The following is a 13,378-nucleotide window of genomic DNA, read 5'->3' as shown; positions in this document are numbered from 1 at the left end:
GAAAAGCAAATACATTACTGGAAGGAGATTTGGATGATACTAGTAAATATCCATGAATCCCATAAAAGGATAATTAATTTCTTCAGTCATAGTAAACAGTATCCCTTCAATGTAACATATGTATGTTGATATCATGCACAGGGGTTGTTGTGTATTTCCAGCATTGAGTACAATCAGCGCAGGAATGAACACAGAGGATGTGAGCTCGGAGCACTTGGTGAATATGTACAGAGGAACCTTGATTATCCGAACGAGATGGGTGGGCACTATTTCGTTCAGATAATTGATTATTCGGTTAATCGATTCAATGCCTTTCCCCTAGGGCTTGGAATTTTCTGTAAAGTCTTCTCCTTGTTTAGGAGATAAGGCAGCATCACAGCGTGCGTGAGCTCTCACCACACACCCCCAACACCCTCCCGCCCCAACCCTGTTCAACACCACCTCCCCCAACCCCAACCCCATCCAACCCCACCCCCTCCTGCCCCAAACCCCGTCCAACACAGCCCCAACCCCATCCAACCCCACCACCTCCTGCCCCCAACCCTGTCCAACACCGCCCCCCCTCCCGCCCCCAACCCTGTCCAACAATTGCAAGAATGATGCCCTCAACCCCTACAAGTAGCTATTCCCCATGCAAAAGACTAAAGAGTGTGCATCAGTGTAAACTGCAGAGAGGTGTCACAGCCAAACCTGAACCTAGTCCTCAGCTGAGGTTTCCCTTCCCATTTAACTGTACCTGTTCAGGAACATAGACAATTTTCACTTGGTATGTCTTTTAACAATGTCCACTTTCCTGTTCCTGAATTCCAAATTCGAGTCATATTGGACTTGAAATGCTGGCCTGGATTTTCCAGTTTGGATTTAAAGTACTGAATTGAGTGTCTTACAGGATGTCACCTCTGCCATGACCTGGCCAGGTTTGCTGTCACAGTTATGTGCTTTTCCGCTTATTTTGTAAGCAAATGAATTGTCTCGTTTGTCAACCAGGTAGAGAATCCTTTGCTCCTGCTAAGACATTCCACGTTTAAAGTTTGTGGCACTATGTTTAAAGGCCGCCTCTTCCTTCATTGCAAACCAGGAGCACCGAATCGATATGTGTTTGTCCCTCCCAGCTTCCCTGAAGATGTCACAGATTGAACAAGTTGGCTCTCACTAGAGGTCATGTTCCAGGTCATACGGGGATTGAAGGTGGTGCTTTTTCCCAGTGGTGACACCTGGAAGTATTCCCACTGACCAGGGAGGCGGGGGCAAAAGGTGCATTGAAAGTGGTCATTGAAGGTGGCATTGAATGCATCTGTGGTTAGCACAAAGGACTTGAGCCCAATGTTAAAAGAGGATGAATGACCTCCTGCTCTCCTTCTTCCTGACAACTGACACTGAAAGGGATATTACTCAACTGAACACTGCAGAGCCATATCACATAGGAGTGTCAACCTCATCATCACATACTGAGCACTGAACAACTCACCCGCACTCACTTACTGGGGACGACTCTGCACCTAGCATGGTGAGGACTGTACCTGGTTATACAACAAGGAAGAAATTGCAATGACAGAAACAAATGAGTGAGAAACACTGCAGTTTGCTCTTCTCAGATATGCAGGCAGTGTCAAACATCTATATGAGGAATTGTGCATCTTCATCAACTATTCCTGTCTCTTCTCTCCTTCAGTTACTACACACATCTGATGCAAAAGGCTGATGCCTCTGTCCAACAGCACCACCACCCCCAAGGCTGACAGCTGTGAACCCTCAGAGGTGCCGCTTGCAGTCTGCGTAACTTTGCCTTTAAGAGAGTTCACCTTTAAGAACTCCATGTGCTATGTACAGTACATACTTAGTTTTGACTCTGCCTGCCGGTAGGCCCTGCTGTTGGTCTGCAAGCTGCACACAGAAATCAGTTGGATTGCTGAGTGTCAGGTTCATAACTTATAATGTGTTTTACTGTTTTAAGCAACTAACCCACAGAGTGATTCAATCCCTAATGAGCAATTGATTTTGACACCTTTAACATTAATGTGACATGGTGAACAGCAATGTAACGATTATGGTGGCAAGATCTATCATGTTTGAACATTAGCAAGCAAACTAATCTATAGAGGAAACACAAAGTTGACAATATTAAATCATATTAAAACGCTTGAGCCTACTTTCCCCTTTTTGTTCGTTAAAGTGTTGGACATTATTGACAACATAGCTTGCTGGTAAATCAGCAAATCCCGATTGAGAGAGCAGTTTAACCGCTTGAGAAAGGCAAGTGATCAGGGAGTGTACCAGATTGATAGCAAGCAAGGGAAGGTCAAAGGCATATAGTCAGACTTTCCACAAAGTTCCCTCATTTAAGTTGAGATAAAACAGACTACCCAACAGAATTTAAAATGTCTGAACAATGTTCAGAGTGATAGTTTCTGGCCTTGGGTATGTCCAATTCAGAACAACAAACTGTTAAGATTTGCTTTGGAAAGATGTAATATGTCAGGATTCACATTTAAAAGGATAAAAGATATGGACCACATAAGGAGACCTTTTCAGAGTCAGATTAACCATCTACATTCATTGAATAGAATTCATGTTATTTAGATAAGAGCCGACAGAATCTATAGACCATCCTGTGAGCAGATGCTGTGAAAAGGACTCATTATGTACTTTTCAGATAGAGAGACAGAATTTTCAATTTTGTGATTTCATCCACTCCAAGAAAGCTTTCTAGAAGATTATCAAGAAAACTTATAACATCAGAGTTATTGAAGGACAGATAACAAGTATGAAGTGAGTTTTGCAGTTCGATGAAGTTTACAGGTTTGAAGAACAAACAAGACAGTTGACACAACTGACACCCAGCTTTCAGTTAATTTTGCAATGCATATGCAGGGACAAGGCCATTGGCAGAGATAGTGCACTAGAGTAAAGCTACAAAGAGCAATGCACAATCTGAATAGACCAGGCATAAGGAGTACCTTCAAGCTGCAATTAAGGCCATTTGGTAGCCCAGCAGAGGTTTATACATGAAGCGATTGACAAATTAAATTCTGGGCAGAATCTCACAGGGGTCTGAGCAATGTGGGCTATTCTAAGGTTTGTAGCAGAATTGGGTGGCAAGTGTAATGAGGCCCATCTCAACATTGGGAGCATCCCACTTCACCTTTTCATGGTTTCGATGAGCGATGTGGTGAGTTTCTTGCTATGCACCAGTGACTTCGCAATTGAGGATAATTATTGCTTATTAAATGCCTTGTTAATGGAACGATTCAGCTTTCTGTCTTACTAAACTCACCAAACAAACTAGACATCGGGAAGACATGACATTGAAACCGGAGTATGCGGCTGGTGGATTCAGCTGGCTGCTTGCTCCGAAGCACCTTTATGTTGTGTGGGATCAAACTGCAGGCCAGGGTATGATGCACAGGAAACAGCCACATTCAGCCCTCATCCATAGTCATTGGCATCTGGCATTTTCCAAAACCCTCCTAATCTTCCTGGCACTTTACCAAGATACTTGCGGGCTGCTCAGAAGGTACATGATTGCATTGTAAGGCACACCAGCAGTTTGGGACACTTTGTGCACACCATAGGCACCCAGTTCAAAGATGGGGCTGGCAGCAGCTCAGCTTGCTTGCTTACTTTCATAGTACTTACACATTTCATGCCTTGCTGTAGATATTTTTAATCAACCTGTTCAAAATGTTATAACACAAGTCCAGATTAGAAGGGACTTAAACCCAGATTTTCTGGCCCACTGCTGAACAAGATCCTAAAAGCATCCATGCCTAGTAGTGCCTTGCCTGTTATGGAGCTTTAGCCAAAGAAAAGCCTGTCTTTCCTGCAGTATCAAGATGCTCTTTAGTACACATAGACAGACAAGCTGCCTGTCATGTCACCCTCACGGATCTGTCAGTGGTGGGGGGGAGGGGTTGTTAACTGAGGGGGGGGGGGCGGGGGAGGTGTGTCGGTAGCACATCTTGATAAGCAGCCCAGTTGGATGCCAATCTAACACCTAAAGCATGTGCTGGCTGTCTGTGCAACAAATACACTGTGTCTTTTTACAATCAAGTGACCATGTCAGAAACCGGAGGAGGATAATCCTCAGTAAAGAGAAGGGAGATACTGTTACCTGCCAGCTCAAGGAGAGCTCACAGCCACAGTGATCTCAGGGATGTATGGAAACTTGAAGAGGTTTTAGTGCCTGATTCCGTTCCTGAGGGAGCGTTGAGGTGCAGCATTGATGCATGCTCCCTATATCCCTGGGACACAGTGATGGAGCTGCACCAGATGCTGGTGTGGGACCTGAGGGCTGCAGAAGTGGGTGACCACCCTCTCCCAAAGGTTGTGAAGATGACAGTCACTCCTATATGACTTGCTGCTGCCAGGGAGTGACGGGTGACCTGTGTGAGATTTCACAGCCCGTGTCCCACACACATGCTTTGAGACTGTCAGTGTCTGTGTAAGGTCACACTAGTTCATTTCCTGCCCCCATGACAAGGTCAGTGCTGCAGCCTGGGCAGTTGGAGTCAGAAACATAGCTGGGATCTGCCAGTGCAAGACACCATCAGCTACACTCACATGGCACTGAGAAGGCATGAACACAGCACTTGTGGAATTCAGCAACAGCAATGGGCTCCATTCCATAAATAATCAAGGGATTTGTAATCACTATTACCACTTTCTAAAGGTGTGTGCCCATTTTCCTGGCAGTGGCCAGGTCTTCTACAGCCTGGAGAACCCTCAGCTACCTGGGGCTTTTGAGGGTTCAGGTACCTTGCAAGGCTATCTACTGGGGAAAGAGTAACTTACAATACAAATAGGAACAATAGACAATATTATTGATAACAGTGAAAATATCCAGACAAAATTAACATCAAGAGATCAGTTAAAAATTCATGGCCTTTAAAAGGATTTATCTGTAAGCACCCCATATGCTGTGTGTCTACAATGTTGTATCTCTGCCAACTGTCAGTTGTGGGGTTGCAATACAGAAATTGGTTAGCATGCTGTAATGTCTGCTTCATAACTTATGATATGTTCTATTGTCTTTAATAAACTACCTCACAGAGATCAATGTCACTGACATGGTACCACTTACGCCCTTCACCATCATAGACAGGGGCATACTGGGCAGAGTGGACTCAGGGACACAGTGATATCAAGAGCACATCGCCGGCATGTACCAGACCGCAGCATGTGGAGGAAGAAACACCAGAGTTTGCTGACACCGATTTATCTGTGCCGGAGATCAGGAACCAAAACAGAAATTGCTGGAAAAGGTCAGCAGGACTGGCAGCATCTGTGAAGAGAAATCAGAGATAACATTTCAGGTCGAATGACCCTTCCTCAGAACTGGAGATCAGGCACCTGCTCAGGCCCTATTCAGAAGATTTGCTTCTGTACTCATCCATATGTGACATGATCAACCTGCTGAGAGAATCTAAGGAACCTCAAGGTCGGTGTTCCAAGGATCCTTGACAGACTGGAAAGAAAGACAGAGATGCCTATCTGTGTTCCCGATACAATGATGACTCCAGCATGCAATGACTTGGCTCCTCTAAGGGGAAGGTGTCAGCCTTTTTAGAGGTTCAGGTCCAGCAGAATTCTCATTGGGTGCTGGATATGCCCTCAGGCCTGCACTTCATCACTCTAGTGCTCAGCGTCAATGGCAAAGTGAAAGGAGAATGACAAAGTTCAATCTCCCTCTAGGTATCCCTTCTTCTCAAGGGGTTGTGTGGTGGTGCTAGCAGGCAAACATTTGGAGGGTAGGGGAGATGCACTTGGATTTCTAGAAGGCATTCAGTATGGTGTGACATAGAGTCATAGAGATGTACAGCATGGAATAAGACCCTTCGGTTCAACCCGTCCATGCCGACCAGATATCCCAACCCAATCTAGTCCCACCTACCAGCACTTGGCCCATATCCCTCCAAACCCTTCCTATTCATATACCCATCCAAATGCCTCTTAAATGTTGCAATTGTATCAGCCTCCACCACTTCCTCTGGCAGCTTATTCCATACACACAACACCCTCTGTGTGAAAAAGTTGCCCGTTAGGTCTCTTTTATATCTTTCCCCTCTCACCCTAAACCTATGCCCTCTAGTTCTGGACTCCCTGACCCCAGGGAAAAGACTTTGTCTATTTACCCTAACCATGCCCCTCATAATTTTGTAAACCTCTATAAGGTCACCCCTCAACCTCCGACGCTACAGGGAAAACAGCCCCAGCCTGTTCAGCCTCTCCCTATAGCTCAAATACCTCAACCCTGGCAACATCCTTATAAATCTTTTCCAAACCCTTTCAAGTTTCACAACATCTTTCCGATAGGAAGGAGACCAGAATTGCACGCAATATTCAAACAGTGGCCTAACCAATGTCCTGTACAGCTGCAACATGACCTCCCAACTCCTGTACTCAATACTCTGACCAATAAAGGAATGCATACCAAAGGCCTTCTTCACTATCCTATCTACCTGTGACTCCACTTTCAAGGAGCTATGAACCTGCACTCCAAGGTCTCTTTGTTCAGCAACACTCCTTAGGACCTTACCATTAAGTGTAAAAGTGCTGCTAAGATTTGCTTTCCCAAAATGCAGCACCTCGCATTTATCTGAATTAAACTCCATCTGCCATTTCTCAGGCCATTGGCCCATCTGGTCAAGATCCTGTTGTAATCTGAGATAACCCTCTTCGCTGTTCACAACACCTCCAATTTTGGTGTCATCTGCAAACTTACTAACTGTACTTCTTATGCTCGCATCCAAATCATTTATGTAAATGACATAAAGTAGAGGGCCCAGCACCAATCTTGTGGACTCCAAGGTTATTTCACAAGTTAGGAACTCATGGTAATTAGGCTTAAGTGTTAACATGGATTGAGGGTTGGTTATCACACAGATGATAGAGAGTCAGGACTATTAAGTCGTTTTCAGATTGGAAACATGTAACTAGTGGAGTGCAACAAGAATCAGTCCTAGGGCCTCAATACTATAATATCTACATTAATGACTTGCAGGAGGAGCAGAATGTAATGGATCCAAACTTGGTATTGATATATAAAAACAGATGGGACTGCACAACATGATAAAGACATAAGGGATCTGTGAGGGGATATCATAGGTTGAATGAGTAAGGAAAAAAAGGCAGGTAGAGTTTAATGTTGAAAAGTGAGGCACTGGAAAAGCATAGCAGGTCAGGTAGCATCCAAGGGGCAGGAGAATCGATGTTTCAGGCATAAGCCCTTCATCAGGAATGAGTTTAATGTAGGATAGCGTGAAGCTATTCACTTTGGTAGAAAGAAACAAAAGGCAGACTATTAGTTCACTGGAAGGAGACTCCAAAAAGTGCAGCACAAAGGGATTTGTGTGTTTTTGTGCAAAAGACACAAAATATTAACGTGCAGATGCAGTAAGTAATAAAGAAGGCAAACAGAATTTTAGCCTTTATTGCTAGGAGATTTGAGTTAAAAATAGAACATTCTTGTTACACTTACAGGGTATTGATGAGGCTGCACCTGGAATACTGTGTACAGTTTTGATTTTGTCTTTAAGAAGGGATATACTGGCATTGGAGGCAGTTCAAAGTTTTGAATTAGAGGAACTCTTTTCTGCAAAGTGCAAAGGAGCGATGTTATTTGATATTTTTAAGGCTGAGATAAATACATTCTTTACCAACAAGGTAGGCAAAGGTCATTGAGGTAGATTGAATGTAGTGTTGAGGTGACAATTGTGTCTGTCATGATTTTATTAAATGTTGAAGCAGGCTCAAAGGACCAAATGGCCGTCTCCTGCTCCTCACTCATATGTTTGAAATTTTTATCATCACACACCTCTCAGACATAAGCAAACCTCTGTAAATTTTGTGTCAGATGTCCCACTGGGTTGCTGAACTGCCATAACTCACAGTAACCCTGACTTCTCAAAAAAGTGTTTATGAAAGAAATATATTCATTGCTAGACTTCCTGTAGTCAAATCATTTTGGTGACAATCCCTTTAATAATCTGAGGGTGTAGCTGATTCCACTTTTGAAAGATGGCTCATTTCACCTTGGAATTTTGTTTTCTTTCCTCCCCGTTTGGTTTAACTTGACTAATTTATGGTGAAGTCATCTTTGAGACCCTGAATTTTGTTTCCTGTTGATCTCAGCTTTGGCACAAAGCCAGTATTCTTGTCTCTGCTTCCTGGGTGCTGGAGCCAAGCCTTATCTGAAGCACTGTGCTATTAGTGTTTATCATTCTGGAGAGGGGAGGCAGTTTCTGTTGAAGACTGAATAGACTAAATCTGGAACTTTAGATTGGAGTGGAATTCCTTTGCCTCACCCTAATCTATGTTCGATGGACAGAAACTGCTGGAATTGTCAGCTTCCTCCAAATGCACAAACAGTAGTACACTACCTAACCTCCCAACAATGCTCGAGATTTGGAGTTTACCTGCTACTTGAAACCTAGTATTCTGCTGGAAGGGAAATTAGTTATTTTTGATTGGGTCACACGCCAGTTCTTGGTATAGGCTGAGAGAAATTAACTTTAATTAATGCACTTTACTGCACAAGCTCAGTTAAATCTAATATTTACTCTTTAACCCATAAATTACCACCAAAATTACTAACTCCCTGAACAGATTGGGTTTGTTTATTTTTGACTATACCATAAAACAGTAATACATGTAGACAAACATAAGAATTATCATGGTGATGATCATTAGATATCGTATGGTACTCAGATAAGATACACTCTGTGTTACACATGGAACGCCTGACCTGGAGTGGATGGTCAGTTAGCGCATGTAGCTGGATAAACTTCCATTAAAGTTGTTGTGTTCAAACTTTAAAACTGCAGCTGGATCTGTCAGTTTGCATGCTTTCTTTTAGCGTTAGTTGAGATGCCGTTAACTGTAGCCCTACACCAGAAATACTACACTAAACCTAATTTAAAACAAAATTAAAAATGTATGCAGAGTCCTGGCATTTCATTTTATTACTGTCTTCCCAATTCTAACTTCTTTCAGATTTATTTTATCCGAGAACAGTTAGAAGGTAGTCTATTGCACTAGACATTGTTCAGTTCTGCCCCAGTGCAATTAAACATGTTGATAAAGATATATAATTTTCTCTTTCACCTCTTTGTGATAAAAAGATATCAAGTGTTACCTGAACATGAAGCTCAGTAATCATACTCAATATCATTTAGCAGCACAAAACCATTGTTAATACTAGTCAGAACAAAAGCCAACTGTTTACTTAGTATTTTTTCTTTGATGTAGAACCTCTAGGATAAAGAGTCACTATTTCTGGACATAGAGCTTTAAGGTGTTCAGAATGGATTGGAAAGACAGAAGGTTGAAATCAATGGCCATCCCCTCACTAAAACCAGAAGATCCTCTGCAGGAATATTAGAAAGATAAGTCTCAAGATAGTATCATGTTGATTATCAAATTTGCAGGATCTGGAAGAATGCCATATTAAAAATATTAGACATGAAGAAATCTGCAATGTTAAGCCTATGTATTAACTTGTATGACAAGTCTCTGCTATTGATGGAACTTCAAGTAAAGGTTCTGACAAGTGTCATGACTTATCTGGAAAGACTGCTCTGATAATTGTACCCCACTGTTCCACAACCTGTCACAAAATGAATAAGCAATAAGATCACCAAAATGACCAATTTCCCTGACTGACTGCTACTCAATTCATACCGCACTTCTTCATTAACATGAAAAATTACTTTATTGTAATACAATTAATTTTAACAAGCACAGTGAAAAGAAAGGATTCATAATTTGTGCAACTTAAACTATGTTCCTTTAAAACCCCAAATGCACTCACATTCAATCATGTTTAAGTCAGACAGAATTCAAATGATTTAACACAGATAGTATGGGTGGAAAAATAATATAGACAAGGTAAACTAAATTCTGCAGATCAAAAGTCCACAGTTGAAAAGTAATATATTTTTGACTTTTGCATTGATGATAAATTGTTGACTGAAGGATGACAGTTGTTTTTCAATCTGGTAAACTTACGGATTCTTGTATGAATTTTTTCTTAAAAACTTTCTTGATTTTTTGTCTTTTTCCAAAGGGAGAGAAGGTGGGAGGGAGAGATAGATGCTACCTGTCTACAGGGTTCTAGATTTTTCTTTCACTTTGCTGCTGTTGGCACATGCAGACTTTTAACACTAGACAGATTAGAGGGCTGTTGTCATGCAACATTTTCCTAAGATTCTGAGGGGCCACTAAGCCTCAAATTCTCCCTCTTACTGCTTCCAAAAAACAATATTGTATCGCATAACTCAAAAATATGCAATGCTTGATTTGTACGTTATTCCAGTTATATTCAAGTGTATTCCAGTTATAGCAGTCTAATTTCCATTTAAGTTCATACTCCCAAAAAATGAAAAGTATGTGGTCTCTTATATTTGCCCTCCCTCCTCACCTGTTTCTTTGTGCAATGTGTATAAAGCTGTCAACCTGTGTTGTAATGGCAGTGGAGACTTCCAGCTACAAATGCTTACCTTGACAGTGGAAAGACATTACATTTGCCAACACAACTAAAGGAGTACACAAACTGAGTGTTTGCAAATCATTCCAGCAGAGCTATTAATACCAGTTCAATTGTAACATGTGGCTTGTGCTAAAAACTGAAATCTTCAAAAATTGTTTATTTTCTCATTCTAAAGCTGTACCTTTATAATTTCCATAAAATTTCCATAAGGCAATCCTTCCCCATCCTATTTCTTCATGTATGTTGCCTCTTGTCAGATAATTTGTTATTTTCCATGTGCATTCTGTCTTGAGCAATTCTGCCTATCCACCTTCCTTGTCTATTTATGTACCCATTACTCTGCATCTTCACACTACTTTGCTGATTTTGAACTGGGAATGAATTAAAACCTTCTCAATTAAACATTGAAAAATCTTTGCCAAAAAAGTTTTGTGTGCTTAATTCTGAAGCCATGCTTGTCCCATCTTCTCACTCAGTCTTAACTATACACTGTGAATTATGTAACTTCTGTTCAATCTGATGCTGAGTGTGTATCTTATGCCAAGGCCAATTAATTTTGGCTCCACAATTGCACCAATCCCTGTGCTTGCCTGATCTCCCCTACTGCTGTAATCATCATTCACACTTTTACACAGGACATCCAATGTGGGAATAGACTATTTGATTAAACTAATTCATGTTGGTATTGATCATCTGCATGGAGAGTCATTCTGGATATTTTTGATTAACCTGCTCAGAGATGTTACGACACAGTTCTGGAGAAAACGCATGTATTTGCTCTTTTCACACATTTCTTTATTGCCTTTCTGCAAATCACCAATCAACAGTTTCTTAAATTTTAACAAGATTTCTGCTCCAGTTATTAAAATTTGGCAGTGCCTCTCAACTCTGTGTGCATCTGTTCTCTGATTTAAATTTCTTACGCTCACTTTTGTTTTTTTTTTGTTTCTTGTTGTTTGTTACATCCAGACACAATTTCTGCAATGGCCTCATCACCAGCTTCCTGAGCACCAGTCGACATTATCTCAACCCGTCTTAAACTCACCATCAATATTGTATCCTATTTTGAAATTTACATCTTGGTGACTTCCATTACCCTCCAATCCCTCAATGGCGTGAATTCAAACTTCAATTCAAAAGCTTTGACCTTGTTCACAGATCACACTCCATGGTTGCTCTTCACTCTCCTGTCTCTGCAGACCCATTTTCCAAGCCATTCACTTTGGTTCACAAGCTTTGTCTTTCGATAGCTTTGCTCCCGCCTGCCCCATAATAATTAATAGCACTAGTTCCAGTGCCTTAGCCTTTTCTTGCATTCCTTTCATTAACTCCCCTGCCTTGCTTTGAAACAAAAATAATTATAGAGATATTAGAATGAGTCATTATCAGCAGGGCTGGCTGGGGTGACTGACCATTTCACACAATGTATGACATGTATAGTCCCTGTATCACAAGTCCATTGTTCTTTATTTGCTGGTGATATTCCTGTAATGATGCCTCTTTTCTCAACCGGTAAAATGCCGTTGCATTCAAAATACATTTTATGGCTGAATTCCAGACTGCATGAGATTCCTGCAAGATTCCTGCAAGTTTCCCAGGAATTTTGGGTCCACGCATGAAATTTAAATCCATGTTCTGATTACTTTGTATCTATTTCACGTTGCTGATAAAGCCCTGCAACTCTGATTGAAGATTTATACAGCAAGGAGGCAAAAACAGATTTAAAAATCTGTCCTTTCTGAATCTCCAACGCCATAAGATGCAACACAGCAACAACTGTAAATACAAATAGGGCAGAGTTACTTGAACAATTTGTCAGATTAAGGATTGCTGACTATAATATGGACATTTCTAAGGTACACATCCGTAAGGTTCTATTAAAATGCAGCTAACGTGATGATCACCTGGAGTAATGGAGATATAGCTCTGCTTTTCCTGGAATTAAAATGGATGTTTTCATTTTAAAGTTATTGACAATAACAATTTGCATTTAAGATTAGATTACTTACAGTGTGGAAACAGGCCCTTCGGCCCAACAAGTCCACACCGATCCTCCGAAGAGCAACCCACCCAGACAGTAGGGGCAATTTAGCATGGCCAATTCACCTAACCTGCACATCTTTTGGACTGTGAGAGGAAACCCACGCAGACATGGGGAGAATGTGCAAACTCCACACAGACAGTCGCCCAAGGTGGGAATTGAACCTGGGTCTCTGGCGCTGTGAGGTAGCAGTGCTAACCACTGTGCCACCATGCCGCCCAATTGTGCCTCTAATGTAGTACACCACTCCAAGTTGCATTACAAGTATTACCAATTTTGACATCAAAGCACAGAAAGAAATATAAAGACAAACCCTGTCACAGATGGAGGATTTATAGAGACTCTTACAGGTGGTAAAGAGATTTAGGGAGGGTATTGCATAGTTTATGCTGAAGCCACTGAAAGGGAATGGGAGAATATCAAGAATTCTGAGTCAAAGGAACACAAATCATTTGAGAATCGTAGAGACTTAAAAATCAGGATGGCAGGCAAAGGCTGAATGAAGAACATAACACCATGGAAGAACATGGACAGCAAGGATAGGATAAAAAAAACTAGAAATGTTTCTGTACAGAAAAGGGGTGTGGCAGGGTTTGTTAATGAAACCAGGATATAATTTAATTGTTACTTCATTAAGTTTGTTCATGAGCTTATAATAGTTGTGAGAAATATATTTTCTAGAAATTTCTTACCATATGTTTAACAATCAACAGTTTTTGTAACCAGTTGCTTTATTTGCATTTGATCTGTTGACCAGCCAAAACAAGAGTTGATTTATCCAAACCATTATTCAATGTGTTGATTTGCTTGTGGATATCATTTCCCAGAGCTGAAGATAGCCACTGATAATA

General features: G+C 41.3%; 1 protein-coding gene across 1 annotated transcript in view; it reads right to left on the bottom strand.

Moving 5' to 3' along the window:
- Positions 1-11,823, bottom strand: part of epx (eosinophil peroxidase) — a 108,274-nt gene extending 96,451 nt beyond the window's left edge. Inside the window, exon 1 of the mRNA XM_087996632.1 lies at positions 11,532-11,823. Coding sequence (XP_087852758.1) covers positions 11,532-11,534 — 3 coding nt within the window. The 5' untranslated portion in view covers positions 11,535-11,823. The remainder of the gene's footprint in view (positions 1-11,531) is intronic.
- Between the last annotated feature and the right edge of the window lie 1,555 nt (positions 11,824-13,378).

Source organism: Chiloscyllium plagiosum, unplaced genomic scaffold, assembly GCF_037043375.1.
Source record: "Chiloscyllium plagiosum isolate Xiang-an unplaced genomic scaffold, Cpla_swu_hap1 HiC_scaffold_18, whole genome shotgun sequence".
In the NCBI taxonomy this organism is placed as follows: Eukaryota; Metazoa; Chordata; class Chondrichthyes; order Orectolobiformes; family Hemiscylliidae; genus Chiloscyllium; species Chiloscyllium plagiosum.
The sequence above is the reverse complement of the archived record's forward strand: the minus strand, read 5'-3'. Positions and strand labels throughout refer to the sequence as shown.